Source organism: Protopterus annectens, chromosome 7.part0 (genome assembly GCF_019279795.1).
Source record: "Protopterus annectens isolate FY-2018-M chromosome 7.part0, PAN1.0, whole genome shotgun sequence".
NCBI classification, from domain to species: Eukaryota; Metazoa; Chordata; order Ceratodontiformes; family Protopteridae; genus Protopterus; species Protopterus annectens.
In genome coordinates, this window is record NC_056739.1 from 1661258582 (window position 1) to 1661283344 (window position 24763).

The 24763-nt window shown below is 37.0% G+C and overlaps 1 protein-coding gene across 2 annotated transcripts in view; it reads left to right on the top strand.

Annotated features, from left to right (window-relative positions):
• SLC38A3 (solute carrier family 38 member 3) overlaps positions 1–24763 on the top strand; it is a 1194467-nt gene that overhangs the window by 939975 nt on the left and 229729 nt on the right. For both annotated transcript variants that reach the window (XM_044078187.1, XM_044078188.1), the window contains 2 exons: positions 15233–15409; positions 23072–23151. In XM_044078187.1, coding sequence (XP_043934122.1) covers positions 15233–15409; positions 23072–23151 — 257 coding nt within the window. The remainder of the gene's footprint in view (positions 1–15232; positions 15410–23071; positions 23152–24763) is intronic.

The window sequence follows — 24763 nt, forward strand, 5'->3', positions numbered from 1 at the left end:
ATGAATGTTTGCAATAATGTTTTGTTCACAGTCTCACATATAACATACGAGATTAATTACTCAAAATATGAACTAGTATCTGAGTTAATAGGTGCTGTGTGAAATTGATGGATCACTTTACTAGGTTATAGTGTATAGGAAAAGTAAACTTGTTGAAATCAACAGTGACCCATTTATCTGTTTGTTTAAAGCTATTATTTGATGCAAGAAGTCTGTCACTTTAAGAAATGTAAATACCTGCTTTAGATTTGGCGTTTTTTTTTAATTATATATATAAGTGAGAATCAAAAGATTAATGTTTGCCATTTTATCTGAGGAAGTCTAATCATCGAGTTGGACGAAAAGCGTTGTATAAACTTTTTAAAGTTTAACAGTATTAAAGTGTGTATGGAAGTTGGTGCCTAAGCGGTTTTTCTTCTTAATTATTTAAGAAAAGTAATTATTTTTTTTCTTAAATAATGTCATTGTCTAATAGCAATGACCCACTTCTGGGTGTGGGTAATGCTGGATTTACCCACGGTTGGCATTGTTTGGCCACTCGGGCTTCGCTTTCGTGACCAAACCACACCAACTGTGGGTAAATCCAGCATTACCCACACCCAGGCGTGGGTTATTGCTATATTATATCATGCCTACTGCATACAGACTTCATTGCACTGCCAGGGAAACCTAGCTTGGTATCTCCCAGGCACTTCTCAGTACATAACCACAAAAACAGGACAAGACATAATTCACATTTCTATCATGTAAGTATCGCATTGCATGTTGTAACATTGTAATTCCCAACACATACACAGTTATATGTAGGTGCAGACATATCTATGTCTATATCTATATCTATATCTATATCTATATCTATATCTATATCTATATCTATATCTATATCTATATCTATATCTATATATCTATATCTACATCTATATCTATATCTATATCTAAATGTTTATATCTATATCTACATCTATACATGTAACAAACTTTGTTGCTTGCAGGGACAAAGCCCAGTCTATGTACCAGCTGATCTGTGTTTGACTTGGGCCCAAGAGCTGGACAGACTTACCAGAGAGAAAGAGGAATGATGAGTGGTGACTATTCAGCTTTTCTTGAGGGGGATTTGGATTCATACATAGAAATGCAAATTCTATATTAAATGCCTGAAAAGAGACCAGGGATTATCAGTTGCACTTTGCCTTCAAGGGAGAAAGTTTTTTAAAGTAGCACCTCAAACAGCAGCAGAAGACACAACCTTCACAGTTGTTCTTTATCTTTTGTGGTGTCATAGGAGTGCACACAAAGGCATCAGGGCTTATGTGACAAATCCTTAGGACAGCCAGAGTGGATAATGTCACCGTTGTGTATCCAAAGGGAACAAATGAGCCAGTTAGTTGAATGGACGTACACCCGAGGATTGCCACAGGAATAAGGGTGCAAGAAGTGATCTAAAAATCTGTTTTTTATGTCTGTCTAAAACTGTGTGCCTATTTATCTATCTATCTGTCTTGAATATCTGTGTGTGTGTCTATTAATCTTTGTCTATCTAATTGTATACCGATCTATCACACAGAACAGAGAGCCAACTATAACTCATTGAAATCATAAAGCTCTAAATAAGTCTCCTTGCTCCATGTACACACACACACACACACACACGTACACACACACACACACACACACACACACACACACACACACACACACACACACACACACACACACACACACACACACACAGCCTACCATAAAATTTCTTACTCAGAGGTTGTTCCAACTTAGAGAAAGAGCCACAATTCAAGAAAAATAAATGTAAGTTTGTCTTTTTCTTTGAGGCATTGAGATCATAGATTGTGAACGTTTTTGACATCTCACACATCACTACACTATATATCACATAAAAAACAATGAGCACTTGTACTTCAGTGACAAAAAGTGAGTATATAGGTACTGAGCAGTTGAAGAGTAATCCACCACATACATGAACATACATGAACACAGACACACACACACATACACACACACGTACTGAGAAGCTACCAGCACATCCAAGGACCAAATCCTCTTTCTCACCCCCCCTCGAGAAAAAAAAAGGTTTTCACGACGACATGAGGTGGTGGTAGTAAGGTAGGCCTTGGGTGATTATAGCAAAAGGAAGGGTGAGTACAGTTTCCCTGGTGTAGAATAAGAGTAATATATATTTGGGGGGGGGGATTTGGTTCTTGGATGTGCTGGTAGCTTATTGGTATGATTGGGTACCAAGACTGAATGGTATGGAGAGTTATAACCCCTGCTAAGCATGAAGTAGCTCAGGGATGACAGAGTCAGTGTAGTGGTTAAGGTCTTCACCTCACAGGCGAGGTACAGGGCTTGACTTACTTGATTTAACCTTGGTTTTATGTGGTAATGGTTAATGGGGCAAGAAAGAGGATTTGGTCCTTGGATGTGCTGGTAGCTTCTTGGTATGATTGGGTACAGAGACTGAATGCTATGGAGAGTTATAGCACCTGCTAAGCATGAAGTAGCTCAGGGATGACAGAGTTGGTGTAGTGGATAAGGTCTTCACCTCACAGGCGAGGTACAGGGCTTGACTTACTTGATTTAACCTTGGTTTTATGTGGTAATGGTTAATGTGCTTTTCTTACAAACAAGACATACAGGGTTTGATTCTGTATCTAGTTATCAGGTGCCTAATTATATTAAAACAGCAGAGCTTCCTTGTCATGAATTGTTACCCTTACTTGTAGGGCTTGTTGCTCATGGTTCTGGCCATTTGTGTTTGCTCTGGTTGCTCTAGCCTCTCTCCAGGTTCCAGTTGCTGGTTTTGTTTCACTTCGTTGGTGGTCTTGAGTGGGATGGATGCCATAGAGTACCAGGTGATCTGGTTACTGGTATGTTCTGCACTCGGTGGTGGTGTCGGTGGTTTCCACACATGTGTGACACTGTTACATTAATATTAAAAAAAAAAAAAAAGAGGAAATAAATAAACCATAATGCTGTTTACTCAGTGAGCATGAGGTTTCTGGAGTGCTCCTTGTTGGTGAGTAGTGGGACCAGACAGTACACATTAGGACAGCAGTGGTGGTTTTTCGCTGACATAGGGCAAATGAGGTTTGGTAACAGACCAATTTGTCCAGGGACATCTTTAGATGGGGGTTTAGATAGAAATAGTAATGGGGTTTTAGGAGGGTAAAGGAAAAATCTAAGTGGGGGGGTTAAGTAGGAAAATCGGAGGAATTGAGGTAAGTGTAGGGAGGGGCTAAATAAGTTTTGTGAGAGTCTAACAGGGTAAGATATCACATTTTGGTGTGAACTTGCTACCCACTGTCCTCTCTCTGTTTGGAGAATTGGGGATGGTATGGTATATTGTGAGAAGCATAGAAGAGAGGCAGGCTTGTCCCGCTTCTGTTCCTCTTCTGGTATTGGAGGTTCATTTCCATGAGTTGGGAAATGCAGGTGAGCATTTGGACGCTGCTTGATAAGTATAAGTAAGCAAGTGGAGGTGAGGATGCTGCTTATTTGGCTGGATGGTTATTTCAATGAGTTGGAAAATTTAAGTGAGTGGTTGGATGCTGCTTGATAAGTAAAATAAGCGAGTAGAGGTAAGGATGCTGCTTACTTGGTCAGGGTGAGTGGGGTCACTGCCCTAACTTAACTGTTATATGGATGTGGGGGTCAAGTGAGCAGTGGGACGCTGCTTGACAAGAAAAAGTAAGTGAGTGGAGGCAAGGATGCTGCTTACTTGGTCAGGTTGAGTGGGGTCATGCTGCCCTAAGTGAACTGTTATATGGATGTTTATGCCGTGATTAATTAAATGAAAATATTAGCCGGTCAATGAAATTACGTTTATGAAATTTTAATAAAGGTTGTCGAATGTCATTTGGTGTGATGTGTGTTTATTGAAGGGGACTTGGACAAAAGGAGTATTAGTAAGGTGTATAAAATATTGCATTATAACTATAAGAATCAAATCTGATGAAGTTGGAACAGATTGGGAAGAGAGAGAATGGAAACATAATTTGCAAAGAACAATGGGAGGACATCTGTATGGCTTCCAAATATGCAGCAAAGTCCAGAAACCTTATGATTTTGCTTGGAAGTGTTTGCATAGTATTTTTTTTTTACCCCAAGAAGACTTCAAAGATTTTTTCCTCTTGTGTATAGTAAACACTAGAGGTGTGATGGGAAAGAAAAAGGTAATTGAGAATTTTATTTATTTATTTGCTGGGAGGGTGTAATGGATTTGCATATTTAAAACAACCCCTGCAGAATACTTTGTTTGAAATATTTGGGGAGCAAATAGCTATAACTAAGGAAATGATTGTTTGGAGCTGGGATACAGGATCTGAATTGCTCAGACATAGTAAGACCTTAATATGCTTAGTCCTACTGGTTGCCAACAAAAGCATTTTATTAGAAAATGGAAATCAAAATCTAAATGACTATAACTGAAGTACTAAATGTTGTAAAGAAGGGTGAAAAACTTGAGCTGAGTTCTTTAAACAAAGTAAGAAGCAAATTATATAGAAATAAATTGAATTTGTGTGAACAATACATATAAACTAATATACAGGAGGAGGAGTGAGCTTTAAAAGAAGGCAAGAATTGAGCAATTTATGAAATATTGGAGTGAATGACAATTGTTAAATCTATATATATAGATATGTGTGTGTGTGTGTGTGTGTGTGTGTATATATATATATATATATATATATATATATATATATATATATATATATATAAAATGCATAAGGATTTTATTTTTTCTTCTCTATTTAATGTATGTTTTCCCATATCATTTTTTTAAACCTGTATATTTAATAAAGGTGCTCAAAAAATGATGGAACTTAAAGTCAAATGAAGCTATAATAACATTGGTTCAAAACTGACTACATGGTCTTAAATAACAGTCACAAATAGGAAAACTCCTATCCCAGCCATCTTCTGTCACCATTGGAGTGGCTTTAATCCTGGGTAACCTGTGGCCTTTTTCTCACAAGTCCAAACTGAGATAATCGGGGGCATTGTCCTTAATCTTTTACCCCTGTACTTCATATGGCATTTACCATGTTACACTGACATGGCTCAGTAGAAATGACCTTGTTTTCAATGCCAGAAATGTCAAAAAATATATACATATAGATATATATATATATATATATATATATATATATATATATATAGTATTCAGACAAAAAAAAAAGACTGCACACAATCTTAATGGGCAAAGCTATTCAAGCAGTAAAAGACATCAGGATCTTTGTAGACAACAGTTTTTGCTTTGAGAACCATATGGCTGCAACCATCTGTAAAGAAAATAGATTTGCCCACCTCACTATTCACAAGGTCATAAGACATGCCAAAAAGGGACCCCTGTATATAGCTCTTATCAGATCAGTTATGGAGTACTGCATCCTGTTTTATACTATACACATCATTTTATGCAGCTGGTGAAGATGCAAGCATTCCCCCAAAGTGAACCAAAATTCTTCAAGACTTATAATCAAAGATTATCACAGCTATCTGTCTTCTTCATATCTTATCACCCTCTTACAGAAGACCAATGATGATATACAGAACGTGAAAAAAACCCTTACTATTATTAACATTTTAATTAGAAAACACTGACATGTGGCATTAGTACAAATTGGTATCAATCATCCTGTGCAATGAGACAACTTAATATCTCAGTGTTCCTCATACCTATGGAGTAAACGCCTCCTGACAGTCTAACTCAGCCCATCAAGACATAGTTCTAAGCAGGAAATGGATGACTACAAGAGCAACCATAAGTACCTATGGGGGCTCTGAGGCATAAAATTCTTCAATGGCCGATAGGCACTTAGACTTTACAAAAGACCTAGTGCCTGTACTTATTTTTATTCTAAATGCTCATTTACTATGCATATTACAATTTATCTCTGCTTTGTTACTATTATGTATGCAACCCTGGTTCACCTGCAACTGTTCAATTTGATCAGTGCTCTACCCCAGTAAACAGAATGAATATATGTATTTATAAATAATTGAACTACAACAATGTTGGTGTTCCAAACATCAACTGCATAATACTGACAACACTGATATTGATGCTCTAGTATACATGTACTGAGAAACAACCTCTAGTATTCAAACTTTTACAAGAAAAAAAAACAAAAAAACAAAAACAAATAACAAACAAACAATATATATATATATATATATATATATATATATATATATATATATATATATATATATATGTATATATACATATTTTTATATTTATTTATTTTTTGCAGGGGGAAAGCCCCCTGTTAATTTATTTAGTTTTATTTATTTGGCATTTGTTTACCAGGAAAGTCCAAATGGGCACGAATCCTATTTTCAGCAGATGACCGAAGAGAAAAGGTTCAACATACATAGTTCAATTAATAAACTACATAATATTGTCACTTGAAATGCAGTAACAAATAGTAGAATTGACATACAGGATAAATACAGTCAGATCATAAAATCATACAGTGGATACTGAACAACAGTCATAGGATATTGAACACATAGTAAAGTTTAACCAGTAGTGATAACCAAGATGTTAAGCATGTTAAACATTGAACAAAATATTAAGAGAAAGGAAAGAGATTTTGCAGTTAGGGGGAGAATAGGAAATGAAGTTAAAGAAGAGAACTATCAGCAAAATAACTGGTGCTTTGGGTAATAAGAGAAGGGAGGAAAGGAAAGGGGTTAAAAGAAGAGCAGGGGAAGGAGAAGGGAGAGGAGGAAGGAAGAAGGAAGAGAGGGGAGAGAAAGGAAGAGAATGAAGTAATAACGGGTAGTGTCAGCCTGGTGTAAAACATGTACAGAGCCAAGAGTTAAGGAGAAGTCTCGTTAGAGATTGTTTGAATATTGGACTACGTGGCATTGCTCTAGTATCTCTAGGAATATTGTTCCAGACTTTGGCTACTGAGTAGGAATATAGGCAGATTTTTTTGGTTTATGGATTTCAAGGAGATGTTTCTCAGATGAGCGAATAGGGTGATTAGGGAGTTAATGGTTAAGAATGGTGATGGTTGCTGGGTGTAATGAGGCTTTATATACTATTTTATAACCAAGGAGAAGTTGGGTGAACTTGAGATAGTGAAGTAACACAAGCCATTTTAAATATCTGAGGGTGGAACAGTGGTGGGAGTTGTATGACTGACTGGGTGCAAACTTAGCTACTTTGTTATAGCAAAGCCCAAGTTTTGATCTTAGGGAGATCTGAATGTTGGTGAAAAAGGGTGAGGCATATAGTAGTGAAGGAGTGAGGTATGTATTGGCTAGAGTAACTCTTGAGGAGTTGGTAAGGAATCTTTTTGATGTACAGAGCACGCCCAGTTTTTGGTGTGTTGTTTTTATGCACTTTTGAATATGAAGATCAAATTTCTGTTGAATATCTGTTATGACACCAAGTAACTTTGTATGAGGTACAACTGCAATTTCAATATTGTTGAGAGAGGATATTTTGAGGGTGTCTTTTATGTGTCTTTGGGATTTGGGGAGAAATAAGACCAGTTTTGTTGTTTCGATTTAGGAAATGTTGATTATCACTTCAATAGAGTTGAAAGCCTGCTGAGTGATAGATTGTAACTGGGATCAGATAAGCAAATGACAATGGAGTCATCTGCATTTTGTATAAGTATAGCTTGTTGGGAGGATGTATGTAGATCATTTATAAATGTTATAAAGGAGAGAGTCAGGTACGGAGCCTTATTAAATGGTAGAAAAGATTAGTAAGCAGAGAGCCATTTAACTGATTATAGCTGGTTAGATAGGTAGCTAGAGAACCAAGTGACTGTTGTACTGGAAAGGCTTAAAGCAGACATTTTTGAGAGTAGTTTGGTATGTGAGACTGCAGCGATAGCCTTTAGAGAGACCTTAAAATATGGAAGAAACAAAATTGTTGTTATCGCTGGTCTTAATGACATGGTCCAAAAAGGCAACAAGGGGAGTTGTTGTGCTATGATCTGGGCAAAAGCTGCGTTGGGTAGAGGTTAATAGATTTTCTTGGAGTAAGTATTGTAAAAGTTTTTTCTGAATACATTTTTCTAAGATGTTGGAAAGAAAGGACAAGATTACAATTGGTCTGAAATGTATTATTATACTGGAGTTTCCCCCTTTATGAAGAGAAATGATGTAAAATTACTTCCAAATAGATGGGACATATGACTCACGAATGGATCGATTGATAAAGATAGAGATTGGGTAGGCAATAAGTTGGGAAGAAGCTTTAGATATTCACATGGGAGATTGTCTACAGAGCATGAGTAGGGCTTAAGACTGTGTAATATTTTTTTATATAGGAAGTAGAGAAAGATTTTAAGTTGAAAATAGCATTGTTAAAACTTTGAAGTTTGGCAGAGGTGGCAGGATTCTGTAAGGGGTTTCGGGTGAAGATGGCTATTGATTCTATAAAGTGGGAGTTAAATTTAGAAGCAGTTTACAAGGGCAAAATGTCTGGACAAGGGTAATGGCTACTAGGAGTTACAGAGTATAATATTTTCTTGATAGTGGCCAAAACTTTTTGGGGGGTTGTGTTTTTGGTTATCCTGTGATTTGAAGTAATAATATTTCTTGTCAGCAATAACTTGTTTTTTTTGTCATGTTTTGAAGTTGTTTGTAGGTATGTAGATGAGCTTGAGATATGTATTGTTGCCAGTTTCTCCAAGCTTTGTTTCTCTTATACATTAATTGTGTATGAGAAGGGGATATCCAGGGTGATTGAATGAATTCAACTCTCTTTTGCTTATAGGAGCAAGGCTATTGAGAATGTCAAGAAATATTGTATTAAATTTTCGAAAAGCATTATACAGTGGTAGGGAATAGAGGATGGGATAATCAATGTTATTAAGGATGTTGTTAAAGATCTTGGAATTGAAATTTGACAGGTTATAGCAGTCTTTATAAATGTGATGATTGATATGGTGAGTTGCTAGTCTCTGAAAATAGGTGGGATGGTCATCACTGTGGGAGTCTAGGAGGGTTTTTTGAGAGCCATAAAGGTTTGGATTTGAGACCAGGATTTAATTTTTTAGTAGATGCTGTTATAATAGAAGAGGGAGTGAGTGGAGAAGAGAGGCATTCAGAACCTGGGTTTACGTGTATATTGCCGCATAATATGACCATTTTACACTATGCATACTTCACTGAGAGCTTAATTTGACCTTATATAGGTTGGGAAAAGGGTTAAGAACTTTATATCTGAAAATGAGATGGGGGTAAGCCAAAAAGCTAAAGCAATAGGGATACTGAATAGCAATAGTGATAGTGAATGGTTGGCACCAACTGAAATGGCAAAGAAATATGGAAGGGGAGAAAAAAATAATCTGTAGACTTAGAGGTGAACAAGGTAAGACGTCTTTTGTGGTAGAAAGTGTAAAAAATGTAATGTTAGTAGAAAAGCTGTTAGGAGAAAGAGCAAGGTAACAAATAACCGCAGAAGATTCAATGTTACAGAGTCTTAGCAATTATATGGGGGTTAGCTGGAAGACTTTCAAATCAGGGGGTTAACCTGTAACAGGTGTAGTTAGTAGAAAGGCCTGCCTAAAGAGATACTAAGTACTGCAGTTTATTTTTGTTATGTTTCAGTAAGGGAAAAGTCACTACTTACATGTTACCGGCAGTGAATGCATTGGAAGTTATAGGGAAAGACAAACAGACTGATTTATACTGCAGCAAAGAACAAGTAAGGTAAAGTACGGTAAGGTAGGTAAAGTTGGAGAGGAGTTTTGCATTAGGTATATAGCGTAGAGTAGACAAGAAGGATTGGAGTTCAAGAGAAGGCCATGTTCTCTGATATAAAGGAAATTACCACAGACCCATAAGCCTGACTAGCCTTTTCTTTAATATAAACAAAAATGGTCTGGAGAGATGGGCACATCTCGCAGAGGATACTAGTGCTCTGCTATGGACTCCCAATACATGAAAAACAAAGAGCATTCCTCTCTGTATTCAAGCATTAATTGGATCAATGGATGGGAAATAGGAAATTTACACCAGTACTGCTCCATGTATTACTAATGGACAGTGCAGCTCCTAAATGTTTTTTTATCCAATGCATTGACTCTATCCTAATTATACCTTGTAGTATCTTATGAATTTTTTCCAGTAATACATAAAAATAGATTTGGGATTAGATAAGGTTCTGATAAACATCAAAGAGGGTAGAATAAGTAAATTTTAAGCATCAAATGAAGTTTTTGGCTAGAGATAAAATGGCACATAAGGGCAGGTAGGCTAGTACTATCCGATGACTCTATGGTACAGTGCAGAAATCTTGGTATTATCACCCCAGACCTTCTGTGCCCTATTTGATGCCAGATCTGCAGGATAACAGTGCCACCCCAGTGATTCAGCTATGCCCAATGGGGTCTACTACCAGGCACAGATGGCCTCATTGGGTATTTTGGCACCAGTTACCGGGCACAGATGGCCTCATTGGGTATTTTTGCAGCAGTTACCAGGCACATATGGCCTCATTGGGTATTTTGGCAGCAGTTACTGGGCACAGATGGCCTCATTGGGTATTTTGGCACCAGTTACCGGGCATAGATGGCATCATTGGGTATTTTGACACCAGTTACCGGGCACAGATGGCCTGTTTGGGAATTTTGGCACCAGTTTATGTATGATTTGTACACGTTATGCCTAAAGAAGCATGAGCTCAACAAAATCAAAGAACTGGTTGAAAGTTAGAGCACAGTTGGCATTGTGCCAATCTGGTTAACAACAGGATTTCACTGGATAATCACGTCACAATACCTGACATCTCTCACAACAAGTCCTTTATACGTATCACCAGAGACCTCCACATTGTCAAATTAACTCTTTTCTGGGTGGTAGGAAGGTGCAACTGTCCTACCACTCTAAAGTTTTGCCTGATGAGGAATGTGAACTGTCTATTAGGTACTTTGCTCTAAAGATTACCTGCGTTAGGTCGGAGGTACCCCAGAGCATGAACATACTGCTTACAAGGTTTTTTTCATTGAGCATGTATGCCATAATAGTGTTGGTGTTAGTTTGTGTTGCCACATTGCACTGATATTACTTCCCTTGTCGTTTTTATGTATGCTGCTTCATGCCTTAATATGCTTGTACAATCTTGTTTGGAGGCCATGAGTCCAATGGTTTATAAAGCCATGTAGCTTTACTTAGAGATGATCTATTACTTTTTAAACCCCATCTGCTAATCACCTCAGTCATCCTTCAGCACCATGTTGTTCTATTGGCCTCCCCCTACTGGGTTTGAACCTGCCCATTCATTGTTCAGCCATGATGAGAGCCACACAGACCATTTATTACATAACTAAGGTCAGAGCCCTATAAGACCACTTAGTGCTCTTCAGATGTGATTGTTGAGCAGCAGTCTTGGCATCATTCATGAGAGTGGTCCCTGTCTCACCCCACATCACTCTCTCTATATATACTTCTCTCTCTCTCTCTGCAGTGACAGTGACGTTAAGATAACTGCTTCCTGGGAAAGTGCATGCACACTATGAACACAAGACAGACTCCCTGGCTAATAAACAGCAAGGGTGTCATCAGTCACATAATGCTGCAGGCTATACTAAACACCCCTGTTACTCATATCACCACAATTGGTTGAACTGCCTTTCTCACCCCAGAATGTGTGAGCTGGCTTCAAACATTGAATCCCTCCTTTTCTCCAGCTCTTTCAGTGCCTCATTCACCAATCATATTCAGGTTTTCGAGCTAATAGTTTAGGCTTTATTGCTGTATTCCACAGAGCTGGGTGAGTTTTTGTAATACTTTTGAAGGAGATCTTTATCATGCCTCTACGTAGAAAGGTTGAGCTAGGTCTTGAAGATTTGACTAATTTTAAAACTACCTTAAACATGCCATTTGTAGACATGGTTCTTAATAAAGTGGATAACATGCTGCTGGAATTTTATTTGAGAAAATGTTTCTGATATATATGCTTGCTTTAAGGGATATTATTCAGGAGAGAAGCTTATAGTATCATTGTTTTATGGATGGCATAAAACTTTACTAAATGTATCCATAAGGTTTAGAATGATTTGCAGCTGACAAATCAAAAATTGCTTGAAGCACAATTTATAAAATATGGTTTACATGGTTACTCACTTTACAGGATTTGTCTACACTGATTTTGACCTTAATACAGTTTATAGTGGGGACACATTTTCAGTTTGAGTCAAAGGTGTGTGGCCCGGGTGTATTATTTGATGACAGGCTGACTCTTAAGAACCAGGTATCTGCCCTCATCAGATCATCATTGTTTTCATTCTGGGAAGATTATCCTCGTTAAGCACATTAACCAATTTGCAGCATTTCCTTAGGATTGGACATTTGCAGTACCTTGTATTAAGGATTCTAGCCTTAATATTCATTCAGATGCACTTATTACAGAATTATACTACCTGGTCTCTAACTGTGGTGCATCATTAACATCATGCAATGCAAGATCTGTTTAGTCTCCAGTTAATGCCATTTTAATACCATGTTGTCTTTAAGTTGTTTTTGTAGTCCTACATAATTTGGGTCTTTCCATCTTAAGAAGCTATTATTCTGTTATCTGTCACTCTGGATCGCGATGTCAGCTCGTATGGGGCTTATGGTGCTCCCCTAGGGACTGCTAGGATACATCGTTATTCTTCATTTTGCTTTCCGTACCTCTAGAATCTATTGCCATGCTGGCTGAGAATGTCCACAACACCTAGCAGTATGCATTCCGTAGCATTTCCTTTCTTTCTGATCTGGCTGATACTGATTAGTATTGTCCCTAATGCTGAACCTGCCATTTCCATATCTGCCCCATAGTGCATTTGCTGCACAGCATATTTCTAAATGTTATATGCCAGTTTTAATCGATTAGCTTTTTTTTTTGTTTGTGCACTGTCACTATTTACTTTATATTATTTACACAAGTTCATGCTTTTAAGAAATTTAATACTAGAAACTTAAGCTTGAATCTTGCGTGTTTAAGAAGAAAAATAAATAAAATGGGAAGCTTATTATTAAAGAGTATGGAAGACTTTCACTCATTCCATTATCATTACTGAAGATTCATCAAAAAGCCACTATGACAAGCATGACATTTTCTGCATTTTGAAGACATGATTTTAAGTTTCTACTGTATTAAACTAAACACTATATGGCTGTAAATATAAGCAATATGTGTAGTTACGATTTGTACATGTTTGTTGCATCTTTCTTTTAGTGTAAAGTGGTGGAATATATGTGGACATAAGTGGAGCATGTAAAAATGATACTATAGCTGTATCTTTAAAGTCTGTTACCCCAGTAGACTTGTGTGCCATGTGACCTTTGTCTAGTGTAGGTCGCTGCTGATGTTGAATCCACATCTTGTCTAATGTCTGATAATCTTGACATTGATGCCTGTGTAGCTATACTACAACAGCGACTATAAAGGTAAGGTTTGTTTTTATATTATTTATTTATGTTGTTTTTAGTAGAGGAAGCATCTTTCTTTCTTTTATTTATGTTTTTATTAGTGGGTTGCCTAACTGCTCTGAGGCCTACTTTTAGTAGAAGTAGTCCTGCATTATGGGCATCATGGGCCTGGATTTACTCTACTATGCCAATGCTGCAGGCTGAGCTAGAACAGTTTTAAAAACGTTACAGATTTGTCCCAATGCCCCCCTAAATTCTTTAAAGTACCCTCACTACCTGCTGCACTACATTTTGGTAATTTGATTACCTTGTCAATAATGCCAGAATGTGGGATGGTATAAGAGGCCTTGGCCAGGTCAAGGTAAGCAATATGAACTGATTTGCCAGCATCCAGTGCATCAGAGATTTGCAGGTAACCATGTTTATGAGGTAGCCTCTGCATTTAATGAACACAAACAGGTATGGGTCAAGGGACTGTAGACTGATGATGTTCCTGTTAATAAGTACCATAATGATACACTCCACTGCTGGTGAGTCATATAGTTCTGTTGTTTCCAGGGTCAATGATGGGTCCTCCCTTGTGCTTGAAGGAACACCAAAGCAGTTCTCCAAACCTTTGCCAAGAATAAAGTGGAGAGGCTTAGACTGAAAATTTTCTGTAGTGAATTCATAAGGCTGTGCTTGGTGGTTATAAAAAAGATAACCTGGCACATTGCCTGTAGCTATGGAGCTAATGTTTTTTGGTCTTGAACAGAGGAGTTAGGACTTGCTCCAAAGAGATTTGATGGGGAACGTGCAAATGCAAATACATGGTGGGAGGTTAGTTGGAGATTAGGGTGTAAAGATTAAGTTAAATGTATCCACTAGTATGTTGGCTGTGTCTTTTGGGGATGAGTAGGTGTTGTTATGTATTAGCTTGGTGCATCTATGGGTACTGTGCTAAGACTTCTGACATAGATATAAAAGGCTTTGTGGCTGCCCTTTACATAGATGGCAACTTTCATTTTACATTCACCTTTGGAGGATTTGATTTTGTTTCTGAGTTCTTTGTTAATCTTTTGAATACAGTTTCACAAGTTAGTAGATTGATGAGTTTGTTCTTGTGAACAATAAGTTCTTTCCTTTTATTAGACAGTTTTTTTCACTGTGGTTCCACCATCGGGGGGTTTATTCCTGAACTTGGCATTATATTTGTGTCTGAGGGGGACCGATGTCTCATGGTGTTCTTTTATGTGAGCATAGAAACTGTCCACAGTGTGTGAGACAGTCATCAAATGTAGTGTGTGGAGAGGGGAGTTAAATTTCATCAGGTCATCAACTAGATGTAATAGATTTACTTTAGAACAGTCCATAAAGACAGAAGAGTTTGATGGTAAATAGATAGTTTGTGTGTGTGTGTGTGTGTGTGTGTGTGTGTGTGTGTGTGTGTGTGTGTGTGTGTGTGTGTGTGTGTGTGTGTGTATCTGTGTGCCTTCTTGCTAGTACCAAGCATATTACCTTCACAGTGAAAATTACTGAACAATGTTTGGATTTAACCTATTGCGGGGCAACTACAAATGTTGAGCATATTGGGGTTACATTGGTAAATTTATGATTGCATAGATCTTAGTATTAAAAAAAGTACATTTTGATGACATATTTTAGCTACATTCTCTTTCTCCATTGGCCCTTTCAGCTTAAGCTCTTATTAATAGAATAGGACTGAAATGGCAACATTTTCTGCATGTTGGTTAGTTCTGAGTATTAAGGAATGAAGGGTGTTGTTCAGAGCCAACAATTCTGGAAATCAGTACAGATTATAAAATGTACTTATTTTTTGTTTTTACAGGTGATCTATAAAAAGTTTAAGATTCCCTGTCCTTTCACAGAGTATGGATCAAACAGCACTCTTCTGAACTATACTGTCTCTCATGATGATGTGATTGTCTATGAAAACAGTGGCACTGCCATCCATGATGTTACCAGTGATCACTGTGTCTCACAAATGGTTACTCTAAATTCTCAGGTAAGGGCATAATTGTCAGTGTTATCCAGATTTTTTGTATGTCTGATTGCTCGCGTGCATGTTTGCTTAGGGAAATTTTTTTCCATAGTATTATTTTTCTAGTCTTTGTAACAGACTACTGTTCGCTACAGTTGTAGGTTTATTTTATCAATGTTCCTTGTATAAAAGAAAACAGTAAATATAGGTCTGTGAATTATTACTTTTGGATTTCTAGATAGAAATCCTAATCCATCCATCCACATCCATCCACAGCCCTTTTTCCCATTTTTTGCACATGGGGTTGGGGTGTCACTTTAACAGTGATAATCATCTAGCGCCAAGGTTTATACTGCTGAGTAGCTAGCCCTGCCATAGTTGTACTTCTACACCAGACACTTGCACCCATGGTCAATTTAGAACATCCAATTACTGCATGAAAATCTTACAGGAAAGACAGTTGAAGCACAGGTAATTAAGAGCCAATATGCCATGGTCCATCTAATTAAAAGTCCACACATTGAAAACCCTGGCGATTGCATTAAAGGAAATAGCTACACACACTGAAATAACCTGAGTGACTGCACAGATTACTTGAAACATAAACACTGAAAATATATATAAATAAATGCACCCTACACATCTCCTGTTATACATGGTTGCAGATCTTTTTAGTGAACAGTGATTTTATTGAGACAGAAATGACTGACATTTTTTGTCTGTTTCCATTTCATCAATCAATGCATTGTTTTTACTGTATGACTGATGACCAGTGTGGAATAGGGATTTTGTTTGAGTTGGTAATATATAAAATTGCTGGAGTGTGGAGGTGCATCCCTCTAATTGACAGTTCCCAATTTCTACTTTAGAATTTTTTGATGTTATATATAATTGATTAGTTTATTTTACTTTTACTGATTCAGATCCTTATATGACCTTCTTTTTGATAATATGAAACCATGACAGCAGTTTCGTAAGACCATAACCGCCAGCTGCTGTTTTCTTTCCCGTAAAGTAATCAGTAATCAAGTAATGGGAATTTGACTCCATTTTTATCATATGCTACAAAATGTAGTGAACTCATTTTTTTTAGTATGGACTTTTTTGACAGGTCCAGAGACAGACTTTGTCATAACATTCTATGAAGTCACATTACAGAGCAATATCAAGTGGAATTTGATACTTTTATTTTTTTCTGACACAGATAGAAACTTGCTACAGACCTGGATATTGGTTTTATAGAGCGGTCTAGCACGCAGTGACCAACAGTAGGCATTATTAAAATATGGATGTGGTGTTGTGGTCAACCACCGTTTAAGTGATCACTATTTATTCTGAAATGGCCAAAAGAGATAATCTTCACCAATACATATTTCTGTATGGGTTTTCTCTCTTCATATCTTTCATAAAAGAGGAAACTCCTGCACAGCCTGTTCAATATATTCATTTTGAACGTTACTGAATTTTTTACTACAGAATATATTTTATATCAGTAAACGTTAGCTGGGTTCCATTTTTCCAATCCATCCAAATGGGTGCTATTTAAATGGCTGCAGATCAACACACCAGTTTCCATAAAAATCAAAGAATGTATTCATCTCAATGTACTACTTTATAAGGGAAGGAGATATTTCATGTTATGTTTCAGACTTGCATAGAAATGACAGCTCAAGTTGCAGCAGCAGAACCAAAAAAAAAAAATGGGAAACAACCTTGAACACAGTCATAATGGAAGATTTAAAGAGTATTTTGATGAAACCCAGACACGTTCACGACAGACAAAAGTGGTTAATCTTATGATGTTAAGTTTGTGAAAACGTGCTCCTTTGTGCTCCTTTTTGTTTTGTGCTGGTCACACAGTAGATCATTACTTGAATATTTGCCAGTTTGGTGGCTTACTTGTTTCAAGTTCCTGTGAATACATACATTTTTGGGGGTAAAATTTAAAGAGTAGGAATATGTAACAGAGAAGGCTGTTGTGACACTGTGGGGGGCATTCATGAAGTTACTGTGATGTATATACCTTTGTGTACACATTGCCACTCCCTTTTGCTGTTCAGCTACTGCACTAACATAGTACTGCATGGTACTCTGGCACAAGGATGTGAAGTACTGCACAGGACTGGCCCCACAGCCATTCTGAATACTAATGAGGTTATCTCAAGAAATGCATACGCTAGTTAGCCACATGCTGTCTCCCCCCCAAATCATCTCCAGGAAGGCATCTATATGCCAAATAATTCAAGAAATCACTTGGATGTGCAGATTAGCACAGCCAGCACCATCACCATGTTGTGGTATTGAGCACAACCAAAGGTCATATTCAGCTACTTTCCACAGTCATGGTGCAGAGATCTGGGGACGGGAAGCCACTATATTCTAGGAATACCTGTAGTTACATGCCTTAATGACACTGACAACAGTACAGGGAATGGGAGATGGGAGCCACTATACCCTAGGGATACATGCTAGTTATAGGCCTTAATGGTACTGACAACAGAGCCGGGATCTGGGGATAGGGAGCCACTAAACTTTATGGATACATGTTAGTTACATGCCTTAGTAGTACTGACAACAGTACAGGGATCTGTGAGTGGAGGGAATCACTGGACACCTAGGAAACATTATAGCTAAATGCCATAATGTCACTGATATCACTGCAGGAATCAGGGGGGCAGAGCTGGGGGATCCACTAGACACCAGGGTAGTGACATAATGGCAGTTAAAGTACTGTTTTGAATGGGGGTGGAGGAGGTACACTAGCCACCATGGCAATGTCATAACAGCACTTAGCAATTGGGGGAAGGGCATAGTAGCCACCAGGTCATATTAGATGAGTGGTATAATGGCAGGTCAACTATTATGTGAATCAGGCTGGGATGGAGGAAAATATTAGCCACCAAGGAGTACCAGATATGTGCTGTAATAGCACTTCAACTATTAATAGAATCAGGGGATGAGGGGAGCCACAGGAGGGCAGATAAGTCTTGGGCAGGTACATGGACAGATGTCTGTGTGTGTGAGTGTGTGAGTGTGTGTGTGCGCGCGTGTGCGTGTGTGTGTGTGTGTGTGTGTGTGTGTGTGTGTGTGTGTGTGTGTGTGTGTGTGTGTGAGTGCATGCGCGCATGTACGTGTATGTGTTTTGTGTACTACTATGTTGGAGAGTGACTTGGGGATACTACTGCCTACATGAGCAGCAGTTTACTACTGATCTGCATGCCATCTTAGTAAATATGATAACAGACATGTCAGTTAACCAATAACGAGGTCTTACCTTGTCATGATTAACATGTCTCTGTATCAAATCCTGGGTGCAGTGCCTTCCTAGTGAGAATCACACGGCTTGTGCTAGGACCTTTAATAAACTCTAGGGTGTGATCAAACAATGTGTTTGTTTATTTATTCATTTGTTTGTTTCTTAAATATTACAAGTATAGAAAGTGGAACTTTTCAGGCCTTTTTTGGTTGCCATTAGTTATAGCAAGGATAAGCTTGCATGAGCCAATGATTAATAAATATGAGACAAACATGACAAAGAATGAGTAGCAATATTACTTCCACCTTTACCAACTCACCATTCTACGAAAACCACAAAACCTGAGAAACTCGAAACCAGGAAACAGATACACTGGTTAGATAGCAAATCCCAGAAATGCAGGACACAGACACCAAAGCTAGCGCTTTCATTTACTTTTATAATGTGAACTTCTTCAGAAAAATGCTAGCTTTGGTGTCTGGGTCCTGCATTTCTGGGATTTGCTATCTAACCAGTGTATCTGTTTCAACTCACCATTCTAATTACAGAATAATATGCAAGGAGTTTTTAATCAGAAGAAAATAATTCTAACCAACAGATGGGTTTAGGAAAAATCAGAATTTACTATTATATTGTGTAAACAGTTTATAGGACAACATCTAGATGACTTTTCACTTGTCTATATTTCATCTCTGTATAAACAGTTAATAAAGACAGACCAGCAAACAATAAAGAAAATGTACATGGCTTTCAGCAGAAAGCATTGAGCAAGTGTCTACAATAATATATAGTCTGGAAGAAAGAAGAGATGGGGTAGTCAGGACAGAAACTTTCAAAACACTTTCCTGAAATCAACAGAGATAACAAAATAGTCTTTCAAAGCAAGATATCTGTCTGAATATGCATTCACAGGCTAAAGACAAAGCATTGGTGGCCTAGGGAGTCTGAGTGATATTAGTCAAAAACCCCTTTAAAGTGGAGCTCTGGGAAGAAAAGCTCCAACATATTACAAACATTTTTAAAAAGGCATTCAGTAGTATCCATGAAAATACATTAAATAATACCCATTAACAGTGTCACATACATTTGCTAATTAGATTACATTCATATGGAAAAAGAGGCAATTATTAGAGTATAAAAGATACTTATATATTAGCAGATGTTGAAACATTGAGTATTTGAAGAGGCATATTAGTGGGTTTGCCAGATAGATGATAGATCATGTGCTTAGCGCTTAGAAATTCAAAAGAATGGTGGTGAGGAAATGAACTGAGATGTTAATATTGTACTGAAGAGGAGGGGTGTAACGCAGGTCAAAGAACAATTATATATATGGCTATCAGAAGGCTTGTATTAGTAGTATAGAAAGAGGAGAGAGCAGTGTGTATAGCTAGCAGGTGCTAGTAAAACTATTTAAGTTCAAGTGAAACTTGTTGTGGGGCATAGGATTTTGCATAAAGAAACGTGTTTTGATAATATGGCAAGCTGAAGGTAACACTGGCATTTATCCTGGAGGTTTGCAGGAGCATATCCATTGATTTGATAGCTGAAGTTTGTTATGTTTTAAATTAGTTTGCATTCTGAATGGATTTCAGTGGTAGTGGGATGTGATACCAAATTTTAGCTATACTATTTAAATAAAATTCACCTCCACTATAAAATGATTTGGTTATAATGATTAGTGATTTTTTTCTCTAGAGTGTAAAATTCTACTGGGGGAGTAGGGTATTAAATTGTTAAATACTGGGTGACTTTCTGGCTTACAAGGAAGTCTGCACATTATAGTTAGCTCATAGAATGGGCGACCTGTAGATCACACTCTGATTGGTGAATGAATGTTCTCCAGCAGGATGTTAATATATGGATAATGCCTGCTGAAAAACAAATCTCTCACTTCACGGCAGCATATGAAGCTGATGTGGAGCTTGGACTGATAGTTATCTAATGGCTCCAGTTACTTTACCCTTACTAAGTAACGCTTTTACTCTTTAGTGGGTGCAAAATTAAAAAAAAAAAAAAAGAAAAGAAATTTAAAATAAAAAAAGTGTGTGCATGTGTTTATGTCTGTGTATGAGAGTGTATGCCTGTATGAGAGTGAGAGAAAGAGAGAGAGAGAGAGAGACTGAGCTGCAATTTTACACTCACTAAGCAGCCCTTTTGTTGTTTAGGGAGTGTAAACAATAAATGAAACAGAAAAAAGTGTGTGAGTGTGTTTATGTTTTTGTCTGCTTATGTTAGTGAATGAGTATTTGCGTCCATGAAAGCAGAATGAAAGCAGAAGCGTGTGTGTGTGTATGTGTATGTGTGTGTGTGTGTGTGTGTGTGTGTGTGTGTGTGTGTGTGTGTGTGTGTGTGTGTGTGTTTGAATGTTTGTGACAGAAAGATAGAGAGAGAGAGAGAGCCCGAAGAGTGAAAGCAACTGAGCCATGGCAATGGCAGCAGGTTTGCATACCTCTTGGCCTCTTAGTTCACAATACCTGGATAAAGCCTAAAATAAAGGGTGAACAAAGGCTCAAAATAGCAACAGATTTTAAATTGTGCTGTTGAAAAATCACAGTTACTTGAATGATAGGATTTGTGTTAGCATGCATTTTCTGAAGCGCAAGTGTGAGTGAGATCGACCACTGCTAGCAGCAGTAAAGAGATCTGCTTACCTCTTAGGTGCCGAAATCTGGATAAAGCCTAAAATAAAGGGGAAACAAAGGCTCAAAAACATCAACAGATTTTAATTATTGCTGTTATAAAATTACAAAGTTGCTTAAATGTCAGAATTTGTGTTAGCATGCATTTTCTGACTAAAGTCTGAAACTCAATTGTATATCATTATTTAGTGACTTCAATCCCCAACGACTGGCAAAAAAACAAATATTCTAAGAGTGAAGAACCAAAAAACATAAATAACTGGATTTAAAAAGAAATGTTATATTTTGGATGTAAAAATGCTTCCTCCAGTAACATTTACATGTACTACAGCAAGTTTGAAACACTAGTTAGAAGAACTTTTCTACATCAAAAATGTATAAAAATATAGTAATTAAAAAAATAATTAAGTAAGTAAAACACAACAATTTTACAGACAGCCCATTCCCTGAGAGCAATAATGGCCTCCACAGTGTGTGTTAATGTGGAAATAACACCCTTCCAAGGACTTAGAGGCTCTCTGCCTGTGGTGTTGAGCCTTAGAACACCACTGGGTGGGCGTTATTTCTGCAATAACACACACACACCTTGTTGGGCATTATTGCTTGCTGAGAAAGTACTATGTCATGTGGTAGTTCTAACCAGTTTAATTCTGTGAGGGCTAGAATGTGGTTTGTTCTGCTATTATAATTTACTGCAAATTTGTCTGTTTTATTATATCTTTGCCAGGTTTGAACAGTTGTAAAACTTGAAGTTTATGGAAAAGTGGGGCAGTATAGAGGAGAGATGGCATTAAGAAAATTGAAGCTATATGTCTTCTGGGTATGTCAGTGAGAAGGTTTTTTACTCAATGTATTTAGTTTTTGATGATTTTTTTAAACCATGTGTGACACATGGTAGTCGTATTTCAATTGGTCATCTATGATGACAGTAATTTTGCGTGGTTTACCTGTTTTATCAGTGTTCTAGGCAAAGATGATAGGGAATAGTGTTGTTTTGGTAGAGATGTGTTTTGGGGTGAAGAACAGTAATTTATTTTTGGGGGGGTTTAAAAGTGGTTGTGAATTATTTGCCCATGTGTTGATTAATAAGAAGGATTGTTGTGTAAGGTCTTGGAGTTTAGAGAGTGATTTAGTAGACCAGATTAGATTTTTTTTTAACAGAAATGTTGGCCGATGATGCAGTAGTAAGATTAATCATTATGAAAGCTTGGAAAGTAAAAAGTATATCTTTAAACTGAACAGAGAACCAAACCCAGATACTGAATACAAATCCAGAATCCAAATAAATTTATGACATGGCAAGCGGCTTCCACATACACACGTCCATTTAATAACTTTGAAGCTAAACGGTTGAGCACTTTTGTGGTTCTGAAGATGTCAAATTAACAGAAGAAAGCACACAATCATTTAGCTTTTATTTTGTTGTATTTTAAAATGTTTTATAAAGTTTTTCAACAGAATTAAAGAGACTTGTGTATGTGGAAGCCACTTGCCATGTACTGAGTTTTTTATATCTTTAAAGTGATGTAGAAATGAAGGTGAGTTTGTTAAGTAAAATCTACACATTAGATTTCTAGTTGTCCTTTTCTGAGTCTTAAACTTGTTCATGGAAGACAGTCATTTGTATACTATCCATGATGAAACACCTAAGTTGATAAGTCTGACTAGGAAATGTGGCAAAGTTCATCTTAGAGATAACTCTGTTGTAGCTGATGGAATAATTATTGTAATTTTATTGAGGTTGTCAGACAACAAAAAACATTTCTGACTATACTTTTTTATCTTTAGACAGCATATACAATCCCTATTCTGGCATTTGCCTTTGTGTGTCATCCAGAAGTGCTGCCAATCTACACAGAGCTAAAGAAGTAAGTAACAATAGTTATACTCCAGCAAAACCTACCTTGTGCAGTTTCTGTGTGTCCCATGCTATGAGTATGGAGTCAGTAATTTTGATAACACCTGACCTTTATTTGTAATAAAGTAGATTCAGTTTTCCTTGAGTTATTGATGGCCTGATATCTGTATTCATTTATCATTTATCATAATATGTCAACATGATTACTTTACTCTTCAGGCAATATGTTACTTCTTATAGAATGGCCATTATGAAGTGTGTTATTATTCTGTCTGGTAAATCTGCTGCTCATGTTTGTGCAAGTATATGGTAGTAAGTAACCTTCCTAAATGGGTTACATATTCGTACAGTATCTGTTAGTTTAATTTCATCATAGTTACTGAGTCTGCTATACATTTTAGAGGTAAGAACCCCCTGCCCATTTGAGATTAGTCTGAATGCCAATATTTTCTTACTGGCACTATTTTCAACTTCAAACTTCTCTATTGCATAGGTCATTTTATTTAACCATATCTGTTTTATTACAAAGGAGGACCTTATGCTGCTTACTTTTTTGCCAGTGTTTAGGGTTATTTCCAAATGCATATGAATCACGATTACTCATACTGGCTTTTGTGGTTGCAGTAAAAATTTTCCATCTTACTCTTCAGCAGACTTATTCCAGGGTTGTGTTCTGGGGCCATTTTCCATTTGGTTTTGGGTCATTATTGCTTCATTTACCAAAATGATTAGCTTAATGTAATGCAATCATATCTACCAGCTAGTAACTTGCTCAAGCTTTGCTTAGCCTCTTAAGTATGTTTGTAAGATTCCAGAATTCTAAAACTCTGAGAACTTTAGTCAGATAATAACTAGTGACTTATGGCCTTTTCAGAAACATTTATTTCATATTTTAATGGTGAACCATTTGAATGGTAATAAGTCTTGGTGGTCTTGGAATATCTATAAATCTATGAATCTATTTCAAAATGGATCTTTTTACATTCAAGTAATCTAAACTAAGAAGCAAAACCATGAAAAATTGCAAAACAAACTTGCTGAATACCACCTAATCTAAAATAAGCATATATCCCCACAACTCCTATCATATGTAGCTTTACACTCGGCAAATGCTAACAAATATATTAATTCCTCAGTCACACAAATGTGGGGATAATGACATTCAAAATATAGTATAGTATGCTTCATTACATATTATGATCAAATGGACATGATATGAAATGGAATATTGTAGTATAGCATGCTTCATTACATATTATGATCGAATGGATACGATATGAAATGGAATATTGTAGTATAGCATGCTTCATTACATATTATGATCGAATGGACATGATATGAAATGGAATATTGTAGTATAGCATGACTCATTGCATATTATGATCAAATGGACATGATATGAAATGGAATATTGACCACATAACATTGACAGCTTACATTCCAAAACTTGCATGTGACAAAAGTAAATGCTACCATTCCTAAAACTCAGTTTGCTTAATATAATTAATAACATATTTTCAGTTCTATATGTACATATAAATGCTTCCTCTATAACCAGAGATGATTTAACATATTTAAGGCAATCAGTAATTACAGAAGTCACTGAGGTAATGTGCAGGTTT